Source organism: Ambystoma mexicanum, chromosome 7q (genome assembly GCF_040938575.1).
Source record: "Ambystoma mexicanum isolate Mex_15411 chromosome 7q, UKY_AmexF1_1, whole genome shotgun sequence".
Classification (NCBI taxonomy): Eukaryota; Metazoa; Chordata; class Amphibia; order Caudata; family Ambystomatidae; genus Ambystoma; species Ambystoma mexicanum.
The window spans coordinates 723,822,473-723,850,209 of record NC_090941.1 but is presented as its reverse complement, the minus strand read 5'-3'; the positions used below and the strand labels follow the sequence as shown (position 1 = coordinate 723,850,209).

The window sequence follows — 27,737 nt, the reverse complement described above, 5'->3', positions numbered from 1 at the left end:
GGAGAGAAATCGAAAGAAGCCCTGTTGTAAGAAATGGAGAACCCTCTGATGTGGGTAGGAAAACCAGGAGAAAAACCAAGGTGGGTGAAAAAGCAGAGAAGGCCCAGAGTGGGGAAAGAAGCAGCAAAAAGCATCAGAGTGAGGGAAAAGGGACTGAGAGAAGCTTGGTGTGGGTGAAAGAACCAAGAGGCCCAGAATGAGAATGGAGATAGAGATAGAGAGAAGCCCTGGTGTGGGGTAAAGAACTGAGGAGCCCAGGGTGGGAAATGAGCGAGAGAAAACCCCAGAGTGTGGGAGGAAGAGTCTGAAAGAAACCCAGACTTCAGTAAAAGGGAAATATGAAAGTCGCCCCGAAGGTGGAAGGACTGTGAGACACACAGGAACTATATGGTCTTGGGCAGTGAACATGAGCAAGGACCTTTAGTAAAGAGACTTAAGAGTGGGGGTCGGAAGCGAGCAGCCATCCCTTTCCCTTGGACAAAGCTCAAAGTATGTCTTGGTTGTTTTTTTGATTTTATGTCTGAGTAGTAGGGAGAGAAAGTAGATTAGAATAGAATTTCTGGGCAGATGACTTTGTTTTATGTTTGACCACCTTGACACTTTGACGTGCGCACCTTTTGACTTTCATTTGTAAAGGGCTTAGTATCATAGACTTGGGGAAAGATTAGGTATTTTTGAATCCGAAGAAGAGAATACAACTTTTGAAAATCATGCCTCGTTGTCCGTCTCCTGATTGTCCTATCACCTCTGATGCAATGAACCTGAGATGCTCAGGTGATCAACGACAATATGACTCAGCAAGTCAAGTGCATGTTGCCAGACATCTACGGTCATCCTACACGACACATGTTGGAATCACAGGAGAGCCAACTGGGACATTCATCCTGCTGGGATTGATAAATATAATACCATTCAGTTGGTTTATAAAAACACCTATTATGGCATTGCTTATACTCCTGAGGATACTGGGATTAATCAAGCAATCACCCTGGCGCTCTGGTGTGGAACGGGCCCCTAACTGGCAGTCAGCTCAATCCTAAATTAGGCCGTAGCGAAGTGGAGGCTCTGGGCTCTTTCAGCCCTGTATGGCCCCAAATAAGAGGTGACTGCTATTAACACGGTGTGGTGTGAATTATTGTAATATTTCTTGTTTTAAAGGAGATGGGCTCCAAGTGTAGCCTGTGTGCCCAATCCTCTTTAAAAAATATAAATGATTACTGGGGGAAGTTCAGGGAATAGACATTGGGCCAATTTCTCTTGTCGGATCACGCCCCGCTGTGGCTGGAAGTGAAGACTCCAGCCTGCAGTAGGGGTCTCTGGAGGTGGAGACTTCCGTATGATGTTATCCAGGACCCTACCTTGAGGGACGCCATCAGGGAAAGGATTCTGGAGTACTTTGCCCATAACGACACGGGAGAAGTTAAGCTGGGAACGGTGTGGGAAGCTTTTAAGTCTGTCCTAAGGGGTCATTTGATAGCGATGAAGGTCTCGAAGGATAAGCAGAGGCGGGGGTGGGAAAGGGAATTGGAAAGGCAGCTCATGGAAATACAGGGGGAACTCCTGGGGAACCCCACGCGGTCACTGAAAAGGGCGTTGAGACATGTGCAAGGACAGTTGGATGCTCTCCGCACGAAACGGGCCGAGTCTTCTCTGTTACGACTCAGACATTGGTTCTAAACGAAGGCTAAAAAGGATGACAAGCTTTTAGCAAGGCAATTGCGAGTGAAACAACAGACATTTATGATCAAGGAGATTCGGAATACACAGGCAGTCAAATTCACCTGTTCAAGTGATATGAGGGAGGTCTTCAGAGACTTCTATCAGGAACTGTACACCACAAAGAACCCATGCAGGTTTTATCCGGATGCATTTCTTGACACCCTTGCTATGCCACAGATTACGATTGAAGACAGGGGGAAGCTGGAGGAAGAGATCAGGGAAGATGAAGTGCGGTCAGCAATCAAGGGACTCGGGTGAACAAGGCGCCGGGACCAGACGGGTTCACCACTGCCTTTTATAAAATGCATGCGAAAGAACTGATACCCTTCCTGACAAAACTATATCTCCCTTTCAGAGAGGAAGGGAATGTAACCCCCTCTATGAATGAGGCTAAGGTTCTGGTTTTCCACAAGGCGGGGAAGGATCAGGCACTTCCCCGGTCATACCGTCCGATCGCCCTAATAAATTTAGATTCCAAAATCTATACAAAAATCCTCGCAGCCAGGTTATCCCCACTCCTGCCAGAATTAATCCAAGAAGACCAGTCGGGTTTTGTTCCAGGGAGGCAAATCCACGATAATTTAAGGCGTATTACCCATCCGGTGGAGAAAGTAGGAGTCACACAGTCCCCTGCGGTGCTACTTGCGGTGGATGCCGAAAAGGCATTTGACCGCGTGGAAGGGTCCTTCTTATTTAGAACCTTAGTGCGGATGGGGAGAAATATTTAAGTATGGTCAGTGCAAACTATAACTCTCCCTCAGTAAGAATAGCAGTAAATGGTGAGGTCACGGATATAGTGGGGCTGACTAGGGGCACTAAACAAGGGTGACCTCTCTCGCCCCTGCTATTCGCTATTTTCCTGGAACCACTACTAATTATGATAAGGGAGTCACCCGAGATTCAGGGGATTGCAATGAGAGGAAGGCAGCATAAGGTGGTGGCGTATGCGGATGACCTTTTGGTAGCCATCTCAGATCCGGTTAGTACTCTTCCAGAGGTTATACGGGAAATAGAGGACTTTGGGGCGATCTCAGGGTTGCAGATGAATATAAATACGTCAGAAATTCTGTGGTTTGCAGGGGACAGAGAGGAAACTAGGAGAAGGGCAGACTCCCTCGGGCGAAAGGTGGCACGGGAGGGGATCAGATACCTGGGCATAACCCTAACGACCAGGGTAGACCAGTTATATCGGGGGGAATTACCCGGCACTCCTGGGGGAAATCAAAAGGGAACTGGAACGGTGGAGCCCGCTGGTGATCTCATGGTGGGGAAGAATCTCGGCGGTGAAGATGACTACACTCCCCAAACTATTATATTTGTTTCAGGCTCTTCCGATCAGGGTCCCTGGGTCCTTTTTCAGGGCCCTTTCAAAGGCAATTTCTTCATTTGTTTGCCAGGGAAAGACCCCACGGGTAGCGAGGGCAGTATGATCAGCGACAACCCAAGAAGGAGGCATGGCATTACCGCATTTTCTAAGATATTACCAAACTGCGCAACTATGGACCCTGAAGGAATGGCTGCAGGAGAGTATCGGAAAGTGTGGGTCGAACAGGACAGGGCGGTGGCAATGAGGGAATTGCTATGGATGTTGAGACAGTCACGGCACCCCAATTTATGCATCAGTGAAGTTATGAGGACCCCGTTGGCGGTATGGGATGATCTAGCACGGACCGGTACCCTTACAGGGATCCCGGGCCCTTTTACTCCAATGTTCGGGAACCCCGAATTTCCTCTGGGACAGGAAAGAGAGGTGTATGGGAGCTGGGAAAAGGCGGGTTGCACCAAAATCGGGGAAATGTTTGAGGAACAAGAAGTCAGGTCGTTTGAGACATGTAAACATAGCTTACACCTGAAGGAGTCCGATAGATATAGGTATGAACAATTAAGGCACTGGCTCACCAGCCCGCATATTAAGCAGGCAGCAACTAGGTCCCTCACCCCATTTGAAAAGTTTGTTATCTCCAACCTCGGCACCAAGAAATTGGTGTTGTCGCTATATGAGCTCATTAACATCCAAAAGGAATCAGTGAGGTGGAGCTACATGGTTAAGTGGGAGCACATGTTGGGGACGCCTATTAGTCAACAACATTGTGAGGAACTCCGGGGAGGTATTCCAAGATTGACTCGCTCGGCCCAAATGAGGGACATGTGGGTAAAGGTGCTGATCCAGTGGCACCTGACTCCGGAGAGGCTGAACACAATGTTTCCTAATACGTCTACATTATGCTGGAGGGACTGTGGCGTTGAGGGAACATGGAGGCATATCTGGTGGGACTGTAAGGGAATTTGGGGATTTTGGGCAGAGGTACGAACACAAATGCAGGGGATGTTCCCAAATGTCCAGCAGATGGGGGAGATGGTGTGGTTGTGCGGGCTCAGGGATCCAGCTCAAAGAAGCTCACTAGCGCACAGTGGAGAAACTTTATGGGTTTGTTAATAGCGGCTTGGGCAGCGATAGCCCAGAGCTGGAAGCAACGGGACCCCCCCCTTAACCTTCAGGTGGCTACAGAAGGTTTGGTCACTGTTAACGATGGAAATATTATCTCACAATTTGCGAGGCACGGCGGGATCCTTTGTGATAGAATGGGGGCTGGTGCTAGAATACCTTCAATCGGACTATATGGTGCAGTGGTGCCCACACAAAATCAGGATCTTGGACATCTTCGCGTCATGAACTCGGTTAGTTCGAGTCTACTCTTCGGGAGGGTGGAGGTTTAGGGGAGGGGCAAGTTGGGGGGAATTAGAATTATTGTTGTGGTTGTACTTGAAATCAATAAAAATGACTATATAAAAAAATAAAATTATGACCGCCATGGCAGTAGCAAAGGGATTAAGTTACTTTTCTGTTTCTATGGTGGCGGTACGAAGGGCTAAGGATGGTGGCAATCAGGAGGAAGCAGCCCTGGGTGGTTGGGTATGTCAGTGGAATGGGAAGGGTTGTGGTGGGTTGGTATGAGATGTGTGGGCCGAGTGCAAGGAGGGGGTGCCAACAGAAAAACTTATGACACCTGGGGGGGGGGGGGCGATCAGCTGTCTGGAAGACTTTGCCAGCATTACCTGCCTCCTCCCGGTGCAAATAACTGTTTTAAATGGAAGTACAAGAATACATTTGATTTTAATAGAAAAGTAGTATATTTCCCTCTGAGCGGAGACAAGGTAGCAATTGTTAACCCGTAGGTGAATATGTGATATATTTGGCCTGCCACAAGAAGTGTACTGCAATTAAGGAAGGAAACAATCCTACTATGTACACAATATTAATGCACATTTTATCCACATATTTAATGTTTTTTGTAGAAAACCAATGTATCCGTGTTTAAATTTGTTTTATTTATTGCAGATGAAGAACCCAAACGAACCAAAGAAGTTAAAGCAGCTGAAAAGGAAACATTAAAACCAGAAAAGAAAAGGTATGTCTGTAGTGCATCATTATCCACTGTTTTAGTTACTTTATACAGTGGTTCTGCAGAGACGACTGTGAAGAATACTACAGATACCTCACGGAAACCCTGCCGAAGGTCTCCTCCCAGATGGCCAGAGGAAGGAAGATGCTTCTTGTTCTGAACCCTGGGGGTGGTATACTGCGGAAGGATCACCTGGGAGGAGACAGGGTCTCCGGATGGTGAGGACATTATGTGGGACTCAGGGTGGTGAGGACATTATGTGGGATGAAACACTGTATTTTTCCTCTGACAAGAAGATTCTTCCCAATGTACCTTAAGAGGTCATGGCTTGTTGCCATTTGAATGTCTCTAAACCTTAAATTTGATCTAGGGTTGTGAACCGTAAGGTTATAAAATCCGAGCAAACCATACCAAAAGAAAGATCCTTGGTTTCCCAAACGAAATACTTTCCTCAATCCCAAGGGCACTGTGTAAAGGAATATGGAAATGTCTTCACTAAACCATCTTCCTCTGTAATAGCTAATTCCCATAGCCCCTCTGTTAAAAGCGTTTAGGGAATTTAATCTATCCTTACAAATAATCTAAAATTGGAAAACTGTAACTTTGTTTAAAGAGTCTACAAGTCCCAGAATCCTAGAGGTACTGAGATGAGGAAGATGGCTGAAGGGGCATGCAGATGTAGCAGTCAGGCAATTACGCCCAGTAGCCATTGCAGTAGTCAGGCAATTAAGGCTTATAGCTCACACCTGAAGACAATTATTGAACCTGTGAGGCATAGAAGACCCCATCGATAAAGGCGGATTAGAAGGAGCTGGAAAGGAAGCTGAAAGGCTGGTTGAAGCATTAGTAGCAGAGAAGAAGCATGAGACTAGCAAATCACGAGAAAGTGGAAGAACAGAAGGGACGCCAGAATGTGGAGACAGCAGATTTCACCTGCAGGTTCTGAGAGGGTCCTGTTTTGCCAAAATCTGAAGTGCAGAGGCTGCACAGCAGAAGACGTGCAGGAGATGAGGTTTTCCACATGTGAGCCTAATTGCTGTGATTGGAGACGTGGAAGTGCAAGAGACTAAGGTCAGCAGCAAGTGGCAAGCCGAGAGTCTTGAGGGGAAAAGGAACTCCCGAGTTAAGTGGCCAGACCGAAGACGCCTATGCTGGAGAAGGGTGTGGGTCCCCAGCGAGCCAGAAGCAGCAGATGTACAAGCCTTGCCGGTAACTGTAGCCAGCTCCTAAGTGACTTGCATATTATTCAATGCGAACGAAAGCTGTTAGTTGAATTCCAAAGTTTGATGAACAATTGAAATGTAGCGCTTGTGTATCCTGTGAAAGATCTAACACTCGCATGAGAAGCTAAATCCATTGAACACCATTGTTGAACTATTTAAAGACTGTAACTGCATAATGTAGTGGTCGCGTGTCCCTAATTAAGAGGGAATGATTTTCTACAACATTAACATATACCTAACCTTAATAATATACGAGTTACAAATGATAAAGACTGAAAACTACATCAAAAGAGGTCACATGTGCCTAATTGTAATTCCCCAAATAAGTCAGAAAGTTATCCTGTGCTGTTAGGTGGGAATACAATTCTCTCTTTATCTTTAAACCCTGGAATCTACTTTGAAGAGAATTCGCGTGTGCCCAATTGTGTTTTCATCTGAAATACTGACTCTGACACTGTATCTAGAAGTGACATTCTTTTCATTTCTACGAAGTGAAGAGTTTAAAGTATTGAAGAGAAGAACAAGCATTACCCAAGCCAAGAGGCAAACCCTGTTGATAGTGAAACCTCCCTTTCTAAATGTTAAAGAGCCTTCCTGCTGCGCTGTGAAGCTATTAACAACCAAGTGGCTTAAAGGACACGTGTACAAGTATTGCCTGAGGCTGAGAGAGTGGCACCAAGGCTTACGGGTAATTACTTGGTCTGATAACAGGCAGAAAGGTGTGAGTAAGCTGGGGAAGGGGAACTACTTGCTTGTAAAGAAAACTTTTGAAGTAAATATAACCCGTGAAGCCAAAGACTATGGAAACCATAGAGGAGTGAGTCTTATGGGCAGAAACAGGTTATTACATTTGCAAGAAGATAGAAGAGGCAAAGAGGCTGCCCCTTTTAAGAGCCATTAAATGGGAAGGGTGCCTTGTCTACCCGAAGAGGTTGAAGTATCTTGTCAAAACCCTTTCAACAATTGAAGTATTGTGTTGCTGTAGTAATATTGAAATCATGGTGGTATATTAAGCTGTCGGTGGATGTAACCTTGAAGTAGTCTTAACAAGTAAAGTACTGTGGGACGAAGGTGACTGCTTTCATCGTACCAGCAGTGGAATTGTAGTTGTGAAAGTTAATGCAGTAACAGTAGGAAAGCAGCCTGACCGATAAACCAATGTAGGTACTGTAACTAATGAAGTCCAACTGTTGATTAAGAACTGTTTGTTGTGGACAGTAGGAACATTACACTTTCTTTTTGAACTGTGGCAAAGAAGAGACTTATTTCGTTTTTTTTTCCAACACTTTATTAATTTTACAAAACAACCAAGTAACTAATGCAAGCATTCATGTAATATCCGAGTTACAATTCCTTTCTAAACGATCAATGAATACCCTAACGCAACTTAAGAATCCTGTGATACAGGCTCGTACTACAATAACTGTAATATGGCACAATCTCCACAGAACACATTGAACGGCAACACAACATCGAAAAAAAAGAAAGAGAAAAAAATAAATAAAAATAAATACATTAAAAAAAAGAAATTTGAGTGGCGCTTTCAGGCACTCATGGTCTGCCTCCACAACCACCCCCAAAGGCCCAATCAGGCTATGCCGAGGCAGATGTCCTGCAGTGAGACATCGCAACACAGCAAGGCCAAGGCAACAGTCACTCCACAGCCCACCAGAACCAGCGCAAGGCACACTGCACCCACTCGCGCAGCTGGAGGGTCAAACAGATTGCCACACCTGCTGACAGGGTGACTGTGGACGCACAAGGGCACACCAGCCCGGTGTCCTTGCATATAGAGCGTCCACAAACACCAAAGGGCCCTCGCCGCTGCCAGCGTCAACATACCCCGGAGAGCCCTCACGGATGCCAGATGGTGTGCTCATACACCAGAGCCGGACGTTGACACACCCTCTTGTGGCTCCCCTGAATATAGCTGAGGGCCCCTGCACAGCACCTCTCACATACGGCACACACGTTTGCAGAGGGTGGAAGAGATGGGGCGCTGTCAGAGGGCAAAGGAGGCAATAGGGCGCACACACTCTGAACACCTGCAGGCAATCCAGGATTGTGCGGACCATGATGAGGAGCCGGAAGGAGGCAGCTGCCATTAAGGCCACACTAACAGTATATGGGCAGAGGGTCGGGGAGATGGCTCAAGTTGTCTCGGCACTCGCTGAGGCCATCCGCCAGAGCAATGAATTGACACGTCAACAGCTCCAGGGGCCAGGCTCCATCCCTTCCACAACTCCCAAAGAGGAGTCTTAGCAGGGGCACACCGAGGCATCAGTCCCAGCGCCATCTCCACCCAAGATTACCGGGGGCTGGCAGGGGGGAAAATAGGACACGGCTGTAGATGGCATGTAGACACTTATTGCCTTGAGTGGCCATGCTGGGGAGTTGTTGGTGGGAGGAGGGTGGGCGATAATCAGGGCACATAGTTAGAATAAAACATTTGAACTGCATCAATGCAAGGACATGCATGATTGTGTTGTTATTGAGTTTATTTACAGAAATGACAATCACACAGTGGTGCATGGCTTGTGCTAGGGATGAAATTGTCAATCAGTGCGTAGCGAGCCAGTCTCACATCCGTCACGTCATCTCTAGCATTGCCTGCTGTGGTCCCTACCTCAGGAACTTCGTCAACATCTGGGGGTGGCATGTCCAAGTCAGGGGTAGGGGTACATTCCTCTGTATGTGGATGTTGTGTAGCATGGCACACACAAGCATCTTTTTCTCTACTTTCTCTGGAGCGTACATAAGGGCTCTGCCTGTACGATCTAGGCAGCGAAAAAGTGCCTTCAGGAGTCCCAAGGAGCACTCAATGCACACACGGGTCCTATTCTGTGCGCAGGGTTGTAGGCTATGCTGTGCATTGTTCGTGGATCACACACAGGGGTCATTAGCCAAGCCAGCTATCGGTATCCTGAGTCGCCTGCATGAGGATAGACACAGACATTAGTCACTGTGAAATGTGTGGGGGCGGACTTGCACAGTATCATGGCAATGGTTATCATGTGCATGCACATGGGGGTTCATCCTGTGACATATGCCCATTCAAATGTCTGTATCTGCTGTGTCAATGCTATCATGCATTTTTTTTTTGGCATCCCCTGCACATTGCAGCTGATGTTTCGTGATGTGTCTGTCGTTGACATGTGTTCCTGGTTGATGTCTTATGGCTGTGTATTGCGCTCGTGCATGTGGCATGTTGGGTTGCCTTTCGGCTTTCCCTATGCTTCTGGGGGCAGGTGGGCAGCATTGAGGGGTGGTCGTACATGGGTACATGGGTACATGGGTGTGTCACTGGCAGTGAAGCTGTTGTGTGATGCAATGTGGCACTTCGTTATTGCTTTGGATTGTGCATGTGTTGGGGAGATATATCAATTTGGTGCTTTATGCCCTCTCCTAGTGAGACCCCCAGCACTTTTTGCTGGACTTCTTTTCCTTTTTCTTTCAATCCTGAATGAGTGGAGCCTTTTTCCACTCATTCCTTCTTGTGGGCTCTGTCTTTTGGAACTCTATTCTTTGTATTCTACCTGTACTGTGGAGCCAGTCTGCTCTTTAGCGCTTAAAGGCATCTGTTGTATGACTGCAGCACACAGCTCATTATGAGTAGTGTTGCTGGGGAGCTTTGGGGTCCTCCTTTAAGATGCTCTTTTAAGATCCTTTTTTAATATCCTCAAGTAACTACTGTGTGTGTGTATTTTGTCTTTGGCAGGAACCAGTAGGTATCCCCACCTAGGCTCCAGAGTGTCTGGTCAGGCAGGAAGTGGGGGCGGAGTCTTCCACCCCCTCCCCCCTGTCCTTTGTCTGCCATAGTGCCTGAAAAGGTCCAGCTCCCACAGGGGTTGGCTCTCCTGATTGGACTGTCAAGTGCCCCTGTCTGTAAAATGCTGAGTGACATTGAAGAGGAGTGTGTGCTGGAACTGTATAAAAGCTGAGGCTTCTGGAGTGTAAAGTCAAGTCAATCACAGGAAACCGAAGTAACCAAAGAAGAAGACAACCAGAGACGCCTGCAGACCCTTTGCAAAACAGTGAAGCAACCATTGCGGTCCTAACCCAGTTTTCTGTGCGACAGGAGCTCCGGAGAGGAGGACTCCTTCCTTTTGGCTGCAGGGAACAACCAGTCCCAAGATGAACTTTGAAGCGAGCCATCTCCGAGGTCCTAGGAGATTCCAGAGCTGCGGAACTCCACCACCAGGAGACCTGCTGCCCATTTCGAGTGCATTGTCGTGGAAAGGCCGAATCTGTCTAACTCTTTGCTGAGGGTTTAAGGACACTCCAGAGATCCGATCCAACTCGCCCAGACCCCCTCACCAGAGTGTGGGACTGCAGGAAGCGGAGAAGATTGACCGGACAATCCCTGTCCTTTGTTGGTGCTGCTGAAAAGGCGCCAAAACCGCAGAGTGAACCAAAAAGTTGCTGAAAGTCATGCTACAGGTCCTCCCTCAAGACTGCTGCTGCAAGACATCGACCATTGTCCTGCCTTATGTTACCCACCAGGCCATGGAATCCGGTGGTGGGGTCCACAGCTGCAACATTGCGGAGAATCCAGCGCAAACACTTTCTTCAAACCAAAGGTACTGTGGGGAAAAAGGTATTGCTTACCTGATTCCAAGAAAACGCTCCAGCGTTAGAGTGCACGTTGAGGTGTCCAGGGCAACCCCCTCTTACCTCTGACCCAGGCTGCTGCTTGTGTCCACTTCTCAAGTCAGTTTTTAGGTCTCCTTTTATTAGTTGCTAACTTGCAGCTTCAAAATGTATCGACACTGGAAGAAATCCGCAGGAGCTCTTCATTATTCACTGTTGGTCAAGACTTCAATCTCCGAACTGCCTTTAGCTAGGGTTGCATTTTTGGACTTGAAAGACTTGCTAGGCAAAGAAACAGTCTCTAGAACCTTGAACTAAGCTCATGTTGCACTAACCACTTATTTTCCTCCCTTTAAGTGACTTTCCTATATGTGTTTGCAAAGTAAATGCATTACCGTATGAACTGTTGAAAACTGCCTGAGTGCGCAATTACCGGTAATACATTAACCTTGTCTTTTCCCTTTCTAACGTTGCTACAAATGTAAACGCAAACAAACACAAAAGTGTAAGTGCCCTATGAAGTGTATTATCTAGTATTCCTAAGTGTTCTACTGTAAAAGTCTGAAGTATTTAAAGTGATTCTGGTGTAAATATAATAAATATATTTCAAGGGGATTGGGTCCTCCGACGTATTCCATATCTATGACAGGTAATCACCACATCTGTGCTGCTTCGGAAAATTTTCGGCGTCTGCGTCCTGCATCGATGACATCGATACGCTGTCCTCTAAAATACCCCTATATTCTTTCGGTTCTTCAAACTTGTTCGTTTGTGAAGATCATCATGTCTTCGTCTTCTTCTACCCCGTGTCCGGGTTTCAAGAAGTGTCGGGACTGCGGTTCCAAGATGTCGCTTACGGACCCGCACAACGCCTGCCTCTGGTGCCTCGGTGAGGACCAGGCCACGGATGATTGTGACAATTGCCAGTCGTTGACATCGAAGGCCTTGCGGGAGCGGAAGAAGCTTTCTGTCGGTAGGGTTTCCAAGCCCCAAAAGTTGAAATCCGCTGGGCTTTCGAACGACGATTCGAGAGGCGACTCTGCACGTCGTAGGCGTAAATCCAGGGGGTCTCGGTCCCGGAGTGGTTCCCACCATTCCTCTGCTTCTTTGAGGCACTCGAGGAAGCGCAGTCACCGGTCTCCTTCCCTGTCCTCGTCCGAGGACTCCGCCCTTCGGCGGGTTGCTTGTCCCAAAAAGCACTCTTCTCCTGCGGAATGGGATGCCTTTCGCACAGAGATGGTGATTTTTCAGTCGCAGGGCTCCGTTCCGTCGGCGCCTTCGAAAGAAGCCAGCAGGGAACATACTAGGGCCACCGTTCGCTGGCCTTTGGGCTCGGGTGGTCGGCGCGATCATCGGGCACCTTCGAGGTCCCGATCGGACAAGGTGGATCGCTCTAGTCATGCCCGCTCCAGGTCCCAGTCCTCGACACCCTCGAGACCGTCAGAGCCTGTGAGGTCTTCGAAGAGGACGTCAACGCCATCAGCGCCATGTCCGTCGAAGGACACGCTTGGGGCTCCGCCCTCGAGGCCTGTGTTGAAGCAATCGGTGCCACGCTCGATGCCGATTCTCTCGGCGCCCTCTACGCCTTTCGAGGATGCTTTGTCGGAGGTACCCCGTGTATCGGTGGAGACCCTGAGGAAGGCCCTGAAGAAGTCGGTGAGACCTATCTTTGAGCCTTTCTCTGTGCCCTCCTCCAGGGATTTATTCCAGCCTCTGGATTATATTTCTGAGGTGGAGGAAGGGTCTGAGGAAGGTTTGGTTCCGGATGAGGTTCCTGACGAGATATTATCTGGTCATAGCCAGATTGAAGACTTGCGTCAGTCTTTGCACAACGCCAGTGGTCTTGATACCTCCCAGGAGGTTGAGTTTAGCAGCCCTGAGCCTGGTACTCATGCTGACTCTTTGTATAGGTGGCTTATATCAAAGGTGACAGAGTACTTGGGGTGGTCTGCGCCAGCAGTAGATTTTCTGCAGGATGACCTGACAGATATCTTGGACCCAGGTCCACCAAGTTACCCGGTACTGCCATTCCATATGGCCTTGCAACAAAGGGTGGCGGCGGCTTGGACTGCTCCGGAGAGTCTCCCGGCAGTGGGTAAGTCGTTGCCAAAAAAGTACCGCCCAGCCAGTGGCGACCCCGGCTACTTGTCCATGCACCCTACTCCGGAGAATTTGGCGGTTCAGGCGGCTACGGCCCCAGCGAAACAGGCGTCGTACCCTACCATCCCTCCTGATAGGGACGACAAACGTTTTGATGGTTGGGCGAAGAAAGTCTTTTCTTCAGGGGGTATGGCTTTGAAAGCAGCCAACTCTGTGTGTGCCTTAGCACGTTTCACTCACACTCTGTGGAATTGTTTCATTGGCGGCTGAACATATTCCAGAAGCGGAGGAACAGGATGGCTTTCTTGTTTGCTCCTGATGGGCAGGCCCGGCTTCTCAACATGCCCTTTGATGGTGACCATCTTTTTGGGAGCAAGGCTGACGAGAGCCTTGAGAGGTTGCAGACCTCCAAAGCTGCAGCAAAGTCGTTGAGCGCTGCAGTTCGCCAACCTCTGCCTTTTCGTCCTAGGGGACAGCAATGTAGGGGAGGTTCCTTTCGATATTACTCCACTTTTGGTAGATCGAGGGGAGCTGCAAGTCAAAGAAGCCAACTTAGGATTACCAGAGGTGGAAAACAAGGTACTCTAGGTGCAAAGGCCGCTCGGGCAGTGGCCTCTTTGCCCTCAGGCACTGCCGCAGCCGCTTGAGGTCAGTCATGAGGCCATGTCCCATGGTTCGCCTATTGGGGGAAGGCTGGCGCAGCATCTTGTAGAATGGCGTGCCATTACTTCGGATGTGTGGGTTCTGGAGATCATAGCCAACGGCTATTGTCTTCCTTTCCGGCAGAGGCCTCATGACAATCCACCAGGGAATATCTCTTTCAAGAGTCCAGAACCGCTCCTTGCGCAGGAAATCAAATCCCTGCTGGAGAAAGCTGAACTGGTGCCTGTAGCGGAGAGGAACAAGGGATGGTATTCCCTTTATGTTTTGATTTCAAAGAAAGACTGGCGATTGAGACCCATCATGGACTTGCGTGGTTTGAACAAGCTCCTCAAGAAGGACAAGTTCAAGGTGGTTACTCTCAAGTCCTCCAGGCCCTTCAACTTCAGGACTGGTTGGTGTCTCTCGACCTCAAGGATGCTTACTTTCATGTGCCGATTCATCCCAAGCACAAGAAATACCTGAGGTTCGCGGTTGGAGACTCCCACTTTCAGTTTCGGGTCCTGCCGTTCGGATTGACCTCCGCCCGAGGGTTTTCACCAAGCTCGTGTTGGTGGCAGCGTATCTCAGGAAAGGGGGGATTCATGTCTACCCCTACCTGGACGATTGGTTGATCAGGGCGCGCTCTCCCGAGCAAGTCCTGGATCATCTGTCAGTCACCTGCCACTCCCTTCACAGGCTGGGCTTCTCCCTCAACTTAAAGAAGTCCCATTTGACGCCAACACAGCGGCTCCAGTACATTGGAGCAGTGCTCGACACATCCCCGTGGCAGTGTTTCCCTCCCCAGATGAGGGCTCATCACATTCTGCAGATGGTGCACAAGTTTCAACATGCCCAGAGTCTCACAGCGTTCGAGTTCTTGAGGTTGCTAGGCCTCATGGCATCCTGCATTCTTCTGGTGCCAGAGGCCAGGCTGCTGCGGAGATCTCTGCAGTGGGCTCTCAAGATGTAGTGGTCACAGTCCTCCGGCAGGATGTCGGATCCCCTTCAGGTGCCGCCCTCGGTCGCCCAGGACCTTCTGTGGTGGGCCATCGAAGGCAATCTGATGAAGGGGGCTCCGTTTTGGCTACCCTGGCCGGAGGTGACGATCGTGACGGACGCATCCCTAACGAGATGGGGAGCTCATGCCAATGAGTTGAGAGCGGTCGTTTGTCTCCGTCGGAGTCCAGACTCCATATCAATCTGTTGGAGCTAAGGGACGTCAGGCTTGCTCTGAAGGCTTTTCTGCCGACATTGCGAGGGAAGAGTGTCCTGATTGTGACAGACAACACAGTGGCCATGCACTACCTCCTGAAAAAAGGCAGGGGCAGGGTCACTTCCTCTGTGCAGGGAGGCGATGCAGCTCTGGTTTTGGGCCATCCAGCAGGAAATTACGATCTCGGCAGTTCATCTGGCCGGAGATGAAAATGAGACGGCGGACGCTCTGAGCAGGCAGAGCGCGATCTCTCACGAGTGGGAGCTGGCTCATGAGATTCTCCTGGTGATTTTCTTCCTTTGGGGGACCCACAAGTGGATGTCTCCCCCCCCCCCTAGTGTCAACCGAAAGTGCTAAAGGTTCTGCTTGTGGGAATTTCCTCCAAGAGGAGCCTTAGGGGATGCATTTGTGGTCCTTCCCACTGCTGTACGTGTTTCCTCCAGTCCCCGTCATCCCGCAAGTGCTGCAGAGGTTACGGAGGTTTGTTTCCCAGATGATCCTCATTGCTCCGGCATGGGCCCGGAGAGAATGTGGTACCTGGACCTTCTCGACTTGTCCATCTGCCCTCCACGGCGTCTTCCCTACCAAGACGATCTGCTCTCACGGGACGGGGGTCAGGTTCTCCATCCAGAGGTCAGATCCCTCAACCTTCACGCTTGGCTTCTGAAAGGTTGAGGTATAAGGATTGGGACCTCCCTGAAGACGTGATGGAGATGTTGCTTTCGGCCAGACGGCCTGCAACAAAGTCCCTGTACCGTTGCCATTGGAGAAAGTTCTGCGACTGATGCAGGGTTCAGAATGTGGATCCTTTTTCATGTGACATTCCTGTGGTTCTGTCTTTTTTGCTTTCTTTAGCCCACAAGGGCCTGCAGGTGGGTACCATTAAAGGTTACCTGGCGGCGCTGTCCATATTTAAGCGCTCGTCTGAGGAGTGTTCTTATTTTAAAATTCCTTTAATTTCTCAGTTTCTGAAAGGGCTCACTAATGTGTTTCCACCGTCAACTTTCCAGGTGCCTGGTTGGGATTTGAACCTGGTTCTAAAATTCCTAATGGGTGCTCCATTTGAGCCTTTACATTCTTGTTCTTTGAGACTGTTAACCCTTAAAACTGTATTTTTAGTTGCGGTTACTTCCGCTCGCAGAGCGAGTGAGTTGTAGGTACTTTCTGTTAAGCCACCCTTCAGTGTTTCATAACGACAGGGTTGTCCTTAGGGTTCTTCCTTCCTTTCTTCCGAAAGTGGTGTCGGAATTTCATTTAAGTCAGAAGGTTGTTCTTCCGGCATTTTATCCTCCTTCGCATCCTGGTAAGGAAGAGGAGAGGCTCCATAGGTTGGATCCTAGGAGAGCTTTAAGTTTCTACATCTCACGTATGTCCCGGGTCAGAGTGGACGATCAGCTCTTTATAGGTTACGCTGGAATGCGTTTGGGACAAGCTGTTACTAAGCAGACTTTATCTTGGCAATTTCTGAATGTTACCGCTTGGCGGGTAAGGACCCTCCGGTAGGCTTACGGGCCCATTCTACTAGGGGTGTGGCTGCCTCTACTGTCCTGCAGAGGGGTGTTTCGTAACATCTCTGAAGCAGCCACATGGGCTTCGGTCCATACTTTTGCAAGACACTACTCCCTAGATTCTATCCATAGGCAGGACCTGGCTTTGGCAAGGCGGTCCTCTATTCTGCAATTTGATTGGGTATTCTAAATTTCTAAATTCTTTTCCCTCCTCCATACGTTGGTACTGCTTTGGGAGTCTGTCATAGATATGGAATACGTCGGAGAACCCAATTCCCTCGAAGAACAAGTTACTTTCTTACCTGGTAACGTTCTTTCGATGGGATGGTCCGACGACATTGTTAGGCAGAATCCTGTGCAGTGCCCTTAGGGACCACTACACACAATTAAGACTACAGGTGGCAATACAAGTTTTACCTTTGGTACAAACCTGTACTACTATCTTAAAGTGGTAGCAGTAGCGGAGCAGCCAGGCTTATCTCAAGAGTAAATGAGCAGTAGCAGAGATTCTCCAGCATGGGGTCTGGCATGGATTCACATGCTCATGAATATTCCCAGACGTCAGGCCAGGAATCCTCAGTATGGAAAAAAAAAATCAGTATCAGTTTCGTTTCTGATCTGTCTTTCTTAGTAGTAACCAATCACTGGTCTCTGGGTCATACTGCCCCCAGCCAATGACTGCCCTCTCCCTAAGCCCCACCTCTGGCAGCCATCCTCAGATTTTTACCGCACGTTCAAGTGTTGGGAGTCCTCGTGCTGTAGCTCTCGAGCTTTTGCTGCGTTTTCGTGCTTTTTCAGGAGATTTTTCTAATTTTTCGGTTAACTAGAGCCTCAATCTCCACCGTTCTACATCCGATCAACGGGGATCCGTTTCAGAGTTTTCTACGCCCCTCAAGGGTGAAGATTTCGTCGAGTTATGCTTTTGGAGGATTCCAGAAGTTCTGAGGCCTACCCCGGACTGTCAGCGCTAGTAGGATTCGACCCTCCTTCCTGATCCAGCCCTTCTACCCACTCCTCACCTGGTATCTCAGTGTCCGTGGGTTGTTGGAGTCTTTTCTTCCACAAGGCCTTTTTCTTCTGAGGCGGATAGGGTCTGCCTCGTTAGGAAGCCACCCTGACCTAAATTAAAGAGGAGGGCCAGGGGAGAAAGAAGAAGAGAAGCTCGAGGGAAGAAACAGAATGGAGGAAAAACTGAGGAGCGTCTCACCCGAAAGCCTAGCGCGAAGGGTTGCAACGCGCAGGCTTCCGGGTGGAAGCGAAGGAAAAAGGAGATTGGTGGCGGGACCGCCAAGACTAGAGCGCTGCATAGCAGTGAGAGGAGAAACGTGGCGGGGCGTTTCAATGGCCGCTCAAGCGCCATTGAACCCACTTTCGCCACAGACTTCGGAGTGTGACACGGACATGGCCCAGGAGAAAGGAAGCTCGACGCCCGGGAAGTTGTTCAGGACCTGCCTTGGATGCCAGCTTCAGAATGTTTTCAAGGAGGACGAGCATTCGTTATGACTCTACTGTCTCCATGAGGACAAGACGCACAAGGAGAAGGACTGTGTGTTTTGTGGGAAAATGTCGGAGCGGACCATGAAGGATCGCCACCTCCGTCTCGCCAACTGGCTGGAAGGGAAGAGCCCGTCAGGCGAGAAGAAGAAAAAGAAGTCCGAGCGGTCTTCTAAGTCCTGTGAAGGCGCCTCAGGGCATCGCCGACACCAGTTTCCGTCAGTTGGGCAACGACATTTGCTTGAGACGACGAGGATGGCTCAAGGCCACGGATTTCCGCCAGGACGTACAAACCAAGGTTTTGGACATGCCCTTCGACGGCAACAACCTGTTTGGGAAGCCGGTTGATGAATCCCTTCAGGCCATCAAGACAGACACAGAGACTGCCCGGGCACTGTGAGTGCTCCAACAACGACGGCTGTCCTTTCGGAGCTCCGGAGGCAGACAAGGTGCCTCCAAGGGATCCGGCAGTGGCTCCTCCACTTACCGCCAAGCGGCAAGATCTTCGTCCCAGGAAGCCTACAGGGGACGCGGCAAGTCAGGTGGTGCCGTCCTCGTCCACATGGAGGTGAAGGAGGCAGGGCGGCCTCCAAACAAGATTGAACCGACCGTGGGGTCGGGCCCGCACCGAAGCACCCTGTTGGGAGGCCGGCTGGCGAGATTCGTCAGCGTGTGGGAGTCCATCTCCACCGACCGTTGGGTGCTGGACGCCCTGGCCGAAGGGCACGCCCTCGAGTTTCAGAAGAAGTGCCCTCGCTTTCCACCCGTGGCCAGGAAGGAAAATCACGTCCCTCAACTACTGTTGGAAGTAAGGGCGATGCTCAAGAAGGGTGCCAACGAGCTTGTCCCAAAGAGGCTTCGGGGCTCCGGAGTTTACTCAAGGTACTTCCTCGTAAAAAAGAAGCAGGAGGATGGCGCCCCATCCTGGACCTACGACGACTGAACAAGTACATCAAGGAACAGAAGTTCCGTATGGTCACCCTCCAGCATGTGCTGGGACAGCCGGAGGAGGGCGATTTCCTGTCGTCGTTGGACTTGGAGGATGCGTACTTCCACATTCGCATTCTAAAAAGACACCGAAAGTTCCTCAGGTTCGTGGTCCAAGGGCGGCACTACCAGTTTAAGGCCCTCCCGTTCGGATTGAAGTCGGCACCCAGAGTGTTCACCAAGTGCCTCGCACCAGTGGAAGCGCGCCTGCGCCTACAGGGGATCCACGTCTACCCCTACCTGGACGACTGGCTCATCCGGGCAAGGACAAGGGAGCTCGCCGTGGAGCACACTGCAAAGACCGTCCAGCTGCTCACGTACCTGGGATTCTCCATCAACTTTTCAAAATCCCACCTGGTTCCGTCGCAAGTCGCCCTGTTTCTGGGAGCCAAGCTCGACACAGTGGCGCGGCTGGCCTTGCCGTCGGAGGAAAGGACCAGGACCATTCTGGGCAAGGTGCAGCGTCTGCTGGCCACGGACATGGCCAGGGTAAGATCTATCAAGTCCCTCCTCGGGATGATGTGCTCCTGCATTTATCTGGTGCGCCTTTGCAGGCTTCGGATGAGACCCTTACAGGAGTTCCTCGACGCCCGCTGGATCCAGTCGACGGGCAGCTTCGAGGACAGGATCCCTCTCAACGAGAAGTTCCGTCAGGCGATCCGGTGGTGGGGTTCGCGCTCCCATCTGTCGCAGGGCACGGACTTCCAGACCCCAGCTCACCAGGTGACGGTGACGACGGACGCCTCCCTGGAAGGTTAGGGAGCACACTCTGGAGATCTTCACGCGAGAGACCTTTGGCTACCAGAGGAGAAGTCTCTCCACATCAACATCTTAGAGCTCCGCGCGGTGTTCTGGGCCCTCAGGTTTTTTCTTCCGTCCCTCAAGGGCAAGGTGGTGAGGATCTTCACCGACAACACCACCACAATGTTCTACATCCGGAAGCAGGGCGGAACCAGGTCCCCGGCCCTATCCAAGGAAGCCCAAGATCTGTGGCATTGGGCCGTCGCCCAAGGGATGTTTCTGGTGCCTCTTCATCTGGCAGGAATAAAAAACACGATTGCCTACTCACTCAGCAGGGAGCTGCGCTCGTGCCACGAGTGGGAAGTACGCCAGGATCAAGTGGATCAACTCTTCCGACGATGGGGCGAACCCCAAATCGATCTCTTCGCGACGGCAACGAATTCCAAGTGCCGGAGGTTCGCCAGCAGGTTCCCCCAGCCGAGGAGCATGGGCGATGCTTTCGCGTTCCCCTGAGATGGCCTATTTCTTTATGCGTTCCCTCCGCTGCCGTTGCTGCTCCGGCTCATCAACCAGCTCAAGAGGTCCCGGTGCAGGATGATCCTCGTCGCACCGGCGTGGCCGAGACAGATCTGGTTCCCGGACCTTCTGGACTTGTCAACGTCCCCACCAGTCAAGCTGCCGACGGACGCAGACCTTCTCTCTAGAGAAGGAGGCGCCATTCTTCACCACAACCCGGAGTTGCTGAACTTGCAGGCCTGGCTCCTGCAGCACTAGAGTTTGGAGGTTCTTGCAAAGGCCAGGACGTCCTCAACTCTCAAGTGCTACAGACATAAATGGAAGAGGTTCTCTGTCTGGTGCCGTGCACAGAAGATTAACCCTCTGTGGATTACGGCCCCTCAAGTACTGCCGTACCTACTGTCGCTGGCCAAAGCTTGACTGGCTCACGCCTCCATCAAAATACATCTGGCTGCAATCTCCCGATATACCAGGACGACGGGACGGGCGTCCTTGTGGTCTCATCGTCTGGTGAAAGAATTCATGAAGGGACTATTCCGATCATTTCCGCCGGTGAAGGCTCCTGCCCCGGCGTGGGAGCTTAATGTGGTGCTGACCAAGCTCATGGGGGCCCCATTCGAGCCTATGCATTCGGCGCCTTTGAAGTTCCTGTCATTGAAGACTGCTTTCCTCGTGGCCATCACCTCCACACGTCGAGTGGGAGAGATCCAGGCCCTATCTTCCAAGCCTCCATACTTGACTTTTCATGACTCGAGGGTGGTGCTGAGGACACACCCATCCTTTATGCCCAAGGTGCCGTCGGACTTCCACCTCAACGAGCCCTTGGTGTTGCCAGTTTTCTTCCCGTCGCCTTCGTCGCCGGCCGAGAGGACTTTGCACTCGCTGGATGTAGCTAGAGCGCTGAAGTTCTACGTGGACCGCACAAAGAGTTTTCGGAAGACGTCACAGCTGTTTGTGAACTTTGGGACTGTGAATCAAGGGAAGGCTCTCTCTAAGACTTCCATTTCCAGATGGCTCTCCAGCTGCATCATGCATTGTCAACGGTTGGCAAACCGACAGCTGCCCGGCCGTCCGAGAGTCCATTCGACCAGAGCGATCGCTGCTACCACGGCGTTCCTGTCTGGTGTGCCCCTGCTGGGCATCTGCAGGGCTGCGACGTGGAGGTCGACGCACACCTTCACAAGATTCTACTGCATCGATCGGGACTCCAGGGAGGAGTCTAGGGTCGGCCAAGCAGTGCTGCGCAACCTGTTCGCCTAAGGTGAGCCTGGTGAGGAGGTAAGAGTTGCTTAATGTTGAGTTGTTGTATTGCTTAATGTTGAGCCTGTTGCCACCTCCCGTGGTTGTGCATGTTTGTACTGCTATGTATTCTCTTATTCATGAGCATGTGAATCCATGCCAGACCCATGCTGGAGAACAACAGTTACAGGTAAGTAACTTGTTCCTTACACAAAGGGATCACAATTACTGTGACTCAAGCAAACACTGACTCAAGGTTTCAGGTAAAAAAATATAAGTACATTTATTTTTAAACCATTTTCTTATCAACATGACACTTCTACTACTTCAAAAACCACACGTAAAATATACTACAACTAACCAATTCACTTTGTACAGTATTACTCAAGGTAAGTACCCTGTGTTTGAATGGATCGGTGTTACGAAACAGCACATGTTACCGTGAATACAATTTCGATCACTTTTTGACAGTTCGGTCTACTAGATAAACGCGTATCCGCGGCAAGAAATGCTATCGGGGCAAAAACACACTTAGCATCCGAGATACCCAGAGCGAGTTCGGGGCAAAAATCATAGGCAATATGTTAGTTAGGTAGACAGAATCGAAGAACACACATAGACAGGAATTCAAGAGTCAAAGGGCCGGAGCCAAAGTCAAATGACACCGGGTGCCTTTGTCGAGGATCACGCAGTCGGACAGTTCAAGATTCAACATTGCCCAGAGTACTTTGATATTGTCAATGTTCAGAAGCAAAAGTTATAAGAAGGAGGGAAAAGTAAGGACAAGCCTTAAAGTAGAGAAATGGGGATTTCACCCAAAATTCCTCAAAAAGGACACATGCTTTCCTGCAGCTTCAGCACGAAGGATGATGAGGGGGTCTGCACCGCACAGGGATGAGGCCGGCAGCAGCGACAATGAATAAAAAGGTGCGCTCCTTAAAAACAGGAGAGGGTCTTCAGGTGGCTATCCGGACCACTACAGCAGTGTGCAGCGATTTCGACCACGAAGGCGACCTCTGGCTGAAGAAGATGAGCTGGTTATCCCCAACAGGCTCAAGGGAAGACGACTCCGGACTGGATTTCCTCTTAGTCGTTGAAGGGTAGCTAGGTAGATAGCTCAGGACTGCAGCAGGGCTTCACCGGTATGGGGTAGTTGCAGCAGTCGACCTCTCCTCCACTTCTCGTCGGTTCCTTGTAGCTCCAGTGGTGACTCTCTGATTTCCAGCCCAAGAGACCTGCCTTTTAATGCGAAAAACCCCCATTCACGCAGCCTGGCTGTCAATCACCCAGCAGGGGGTTGTCGAACCCGGACAACCACCTTGGCCAATCATGACAAAGTGTGACTTGGGTTTCGTAGGATACCCTGTGCAGGGGGTGACTACACCCCTCCCTCACATTCAGCCCACCTAGACACCCAGGCGCCTTGAGGAGGGCTTCTAGGTAGAAGCCCGCCAAAAGACAGTGAACAAAGAAGGCAAACCTAGTTTTGCCATGCAAAGTAAAACACAAGAAGGAGTTTAAGAAAAAGAAATGGCGAATAAGATTTGATCAAGCGGGTTTAAGTTTGAGGCTAACACAATAGCCTACAATATTACCACAGTTATATAAGATAACCGCTGTAGAAATTTAGGGTAGATACCACTGCCACCAGCCATGCCTAAATGTTAAAAGAGCGAAACAATGCTCTAGGAGGTACAGATAAAAAGGGCTAAGAGTTAACCCTTCCAGTACTCCATGTAAGATGGGGTGTACTGGATCTGTGGTTAAATGACTAAGTAAAGTTAATGGCAACGTTACCCTTTTCTGGGGGAAAGTAGTCAGCCTCAGAAATGGAGCTGGTGGAAAGTCTAAAAGACAACCCTGTGTCACTGCACTGAAGGTGCTGTGTAACACACAAAGGAAGGGGGCTACTGAAGTGGTGTACTCCAGAGTCCACAATCACAAAAAAACAGATGAAATACACATGGCAAAACACAAGTAAGAGTGGGGAAAAGAGGTACACTCTTACCAAGTAGAAAAACAAACTCCAAAAATCCAGCAAAGCTGCTGGGGGACTCACTAGGTAAGGGAAGTTAGCCATAGAACGAGAATTCTCCCTTACAGATGTATTCCATATCGCTCCCTCACTGCCTGCCCCGCTACAGAATTTCTTATGCGATTGCAGCTTATGTTTCCGCAAGGCTTTCTGTGGTCATACTGGCAGAAGATTGGTGCCACACATTCTGGGAAAAAATCTACAACTGAGGCTACGGGCGTCATGCTTCCTACTTATAACATCCGGTGACGTCGGCTCCACGGAGGCCCTCGAGGACAGCGTATCAACGTCATCGACGCAGACGCAGAAAATTTTCCGAAGCAGCAAATCTGTGGTGATTACCTGTCATTGATATGGAATACGTCGTCGGACAATCCCATCGAAAGAATGTTACCAGGTAAGAAAGTAACTTGTTCGTCTTTTGTATACATATATGTCTAAGTGCTTCTTTGTTGTGCCTGTCTAGCTAAGATTCAGAGTACTTACCAACAGCTAACATCTTCCTATTAAGATAAGCCTTACTGCTCAGCCACACTACCAAAGTCCTGCTCTAACACGGACTGATACTAAGAGTTGGGGGATGTATAAACCACTGGGATAGCTCACTAAAGTCTTACTGCCAGTAGGACTTTAGGAAAACTCCCCTAACAGCATGATGCATTGTGGTACATGTAGTCGTGTGTGGTATGATTTGCTGCTGTATGTGTTCATCAGCATGTCCGTTCAGGTGTGTTAAACATGTGCATGCTCTCTGGGCTGTACTCTGTCGTTGGTGCAGGAGCTGGTCGCTTACTGGTTTTGCATTTCCTGTCATGCCATGCTTTGTGTCATTTTTTTTCCCCCCACACCCCACCTCCTCATTTGGTCTGGTGCTTCACAGTGCATATGTGCTGGCAGTTTTACTCCCCCTCTGTCCTCTGTGCCTCTCCATGTATCCTGTCAGTGTGCTGTTCCATAGGACCATAGAGTCATTGGTGGAACCAGGGTAGCGGGCACTGCAGTGGGTGATGAGGTTGGGGTCGCAGGTCACCTGCACATTGAGGCAGTGGTAGTGTCATGATCTCTGCTTCCAAAAGGTCAGGGTTTTCCCAACTCCCTTGGAAGCAGATCCATAACCCAGGTTCCGAGTGCCAACCAGTCCCAATTGGGACCTTTTGGACCCAGTCCTGGCGCCAGTGGCACCAGGCTCATAAATATGCCCAGTCCCAGCGCTGGAAGCGCCGGGCTCATAATGCTTGGGTGGACTTACCTGCAGCAGACCATGCTGCTTACTTGCCTGCCAGTTGAGCCTCTGATCCTCTTCTGTTAGGAACTACTTTTCCTGTTGGGTGGGGAAGGAGCCACTCCCTAGATTTAGAACACTGGAACTCTTCTGGAAAGCAGGAACTCTTTTCTTACCTAGGCGTGGCTGTGGAAGGAGACACCTAAGCACTACAGGAGGCTATTTAAACCACACCCGATGGATGAATCTTGCTTTGCGTTATTCTGCATCCTCTGCAGCAGAACGCTCATCGTGTCTTCTGCATCTGATCCTGGGCCTAAGGAAAAAGGTCCAGTCTTCAGCAACACCTATAAAGACAAGAAAGAACAGGTTAGCATTACGGTCTTCAGTGACAGCTCTTCACTTACCTGGTCCATCGGCTGTCACCAACGCCTCGCGCGCATTCCGGCATCTGAAAGACAAAGGCTTACCTACTCTTCGTGCGCTCCGGAGGTCTTCACACTGCATTCCGGCATCTGAAAGACAAAAGCTTACCAACTCTTCGGACGCTCCGGAGGCCTTCGGCGCTGCATCCCGCATCTGAAAGACAAAACAAGGTGCGTTTAAAGACATTGGGGAACTTTAATACTCACGTGCCATTACTCCTTTCCACATCTAACCCAGTGGGTATTCCGGCACCCTGCAGCCGCTCCGAACTTGTACCTGCAAAATAAAAAGACAGTTAGAGCGCATCGTGAAGCAGGCAACAAGCGCTTACTTACGTGCTTCCAGGCGCTTCTATTCATCACACGGGCTCCATCTTCAACTCACTTCAGCCCGGCATCCGCCATCGCCGGAACCCTGCAAAACAAGAAACATCATTACTAAAGACTTTAAAGACATTAGAATTACTCGAAACTTACCGTTCGTGCAGTAAACGACGGACAGCAGTCCTCTGAAGTCAAGAGGCCTGCTCCCCTTATCCAGTGAAGAAACTGGTTACAGCACCCTGCCCCGAGGCAGATGGAGAGCACGGCGTTCACTTACCTAAGGTGAGAGCGTTAACCTTTGGGGTTCTACAGGAGAAGGGAAAGGGAAGAAGAGAGAGACATTCAATAACCCAGTTCCTTAATCCCATATTTTCTATCTGCAGACATCTTACCCTTCAAGTCAGACATACAGTGCACAGAGGTCCAGCCCAAAGAGCCAGCCGTGTGTTACACATCACCTTTGCAGATACGGTATACGCCCAGTCAAGACCGGCGCCTCTACGGGAATCAGGTGAGCGTTACAGGTAGTGCTTGCAATTTCGATACACTGCTTCATGGGCCTTTGGGGTCACCAACACAGCATAGGTGCAGTCCAGGGCTGCAATCACATTGGGCAATTGGGTCAGGCATAGAACTTAGTCTTCATGGCATTGACCTGGGCTGGGCTGGTGGGCAGTGCGATGTGGTATTGCACATGCCGAGGGAGGGCATCCAGCAACTGAGAAAGTACTGTGTAGAATGTGGGCTGTGCCATGCCATGCATCATGGCCGCGGAGTGCTGGAATGGTGCCAGCACCTAGGAATTGTAATACTGACACTAGCTTGAGCAGTGAGGGCACAGCTGTACAGATAATTATCCTGCTCCCTATGTTCTCATGTATTGTACTGAGCAGCTCAGTAATGGTCTCCCTGTTAAGGCGGTACGGGATCACCAACTGGGTGTCAGTGAGGGTCCACGGTGAAGGCCTGGGGATGGGTGCACACCTTGCTTGGGCTCTTCTCCTCCTCCTTTTCACCCTTCACCCCCATGCCCCTATACTCCCTGTGCCCTGGCCTGGTTGTCCTGCATCTCTTCTTCCAGGCGCAGCATGAGCAGCTGCCTGTCCCAGCTCATAGTGGCTAGTGCAGCATTGTGTTGGAAACAGTGTTTGGGTCAGGGGGCGTGCCTTATGTAGCCCTCAGAGTGGATTGGGTTCACCTGTGACTTAATTTCAGGCACCTGTGTTAATATACCTCCAGCTGGAGGTACATGCGCCATATTTTCAGCGGTATTGGTGCCGGTTTTTGGCGCTAATACCGCCAAACATGGACTTGTGATGCAGCTGCGTTTGTGCCTCGTGTGGCCGGCTGTAACCCCTCCGGCTGTAATTGTGCCGGCAGCTTTTACAGTCGCTGATAGTTGTGCCGGCTCTTGATCCATTAGAGCGGTATGGGCGGCGCTAATTCCGTTACCGCCACCTTTAAGAGTTACTGCCGGACTTGTGATGAGGCCCATACTGGAGCCCCACAAACCATCTAAATTGGGGAACAAATATATATTGGTCATCCTAGTTTATGCGACCCGTTACCCGGGGGCCTTCCCCCTCAGAAAAGGCACCAGTGAGCAAATTCCTAAACCCCTTATTCCCTTGCTCTCCCGAGTTACTGACCAGGGTACAACATTTATGTCCCACCTGATGCAAGAGGTGAAGGAAGTACTGAATATAGAAAACATTGAGAACTTCTGTTTATCACCTGCAGAACGATGGTCTAGTGGAACGTTTCAATAAGATCCTGAAACATATATTACGCAAACTGGTAGAAACAGATGGCAAAAATTGGGATCTGAAGATACTATGGACCATTTTCGCAGTCCGAAAAACTTGTCTATCCTCTTTTGGATACTTCCCTTTCAAACTCCTATATGGTGGAGAACACAGCAACATGCTTGACATGCTTGGCGAGACTTGGGAAGAGAGGAAGGGGGCAGCATTACCCATATCCGAATCCAGCCTTAATCTAAAATCCCACATAAAGGCAATAAGGAGCATTATGAGCCAACAAGATCACAGGAACATTGGAAAACCATTTGATACGACAGGCAGTAACTAGATTTTTTTCAGTGAGGAATCAAGTGTTGGTCCTTTTGCCCAACTCTGATAATAGATGGTTTCTAGGTGGCATTGACCTTAAAAATACTCAAAAACAAGGGTGCCCCTTAATTACCACATTTCCCAACCCAGGTGGGGTTCTGACAGGTGGCAGAAAATACACATTTACTATGTGTATCTCCTAAAGATCTGGAGAGTTGGCCCAGTTGAGCAAAGCATGGTCACAATGGCAACCCTCTTGGTAGAGCAGGAACCTGGCCTCAGC

General features: G+C 49.9%; 1 protein-coding gene across 7 annotated transcripts in view; it reads left to right on the top strand.

The window, feature by feature from the left end:
- Positions 1 to 27,737, top strand: part of PARP4 (poly(ADP-ribose) polymerase family member 4) — a 2,748,946-nt gene that overhangs the window by 200,980 nt on the left and 2,520,229 nt on the right. For all 7 annotated transcript variants that reach the window (XM_069639202.1, XM_069639198.1, XM_069639200.1 and 4 more), the window contains exon 4: positions 5,060 to 5,129. In XM_069639202.1, coding sequence (XP_069495303.1) covers positions 5,060 to 5,129 — 70 coding nt within the window. The remainder of the gene's footprint in view (positions 1 to 5,059; positions 5,130 to 27,737) is intronic.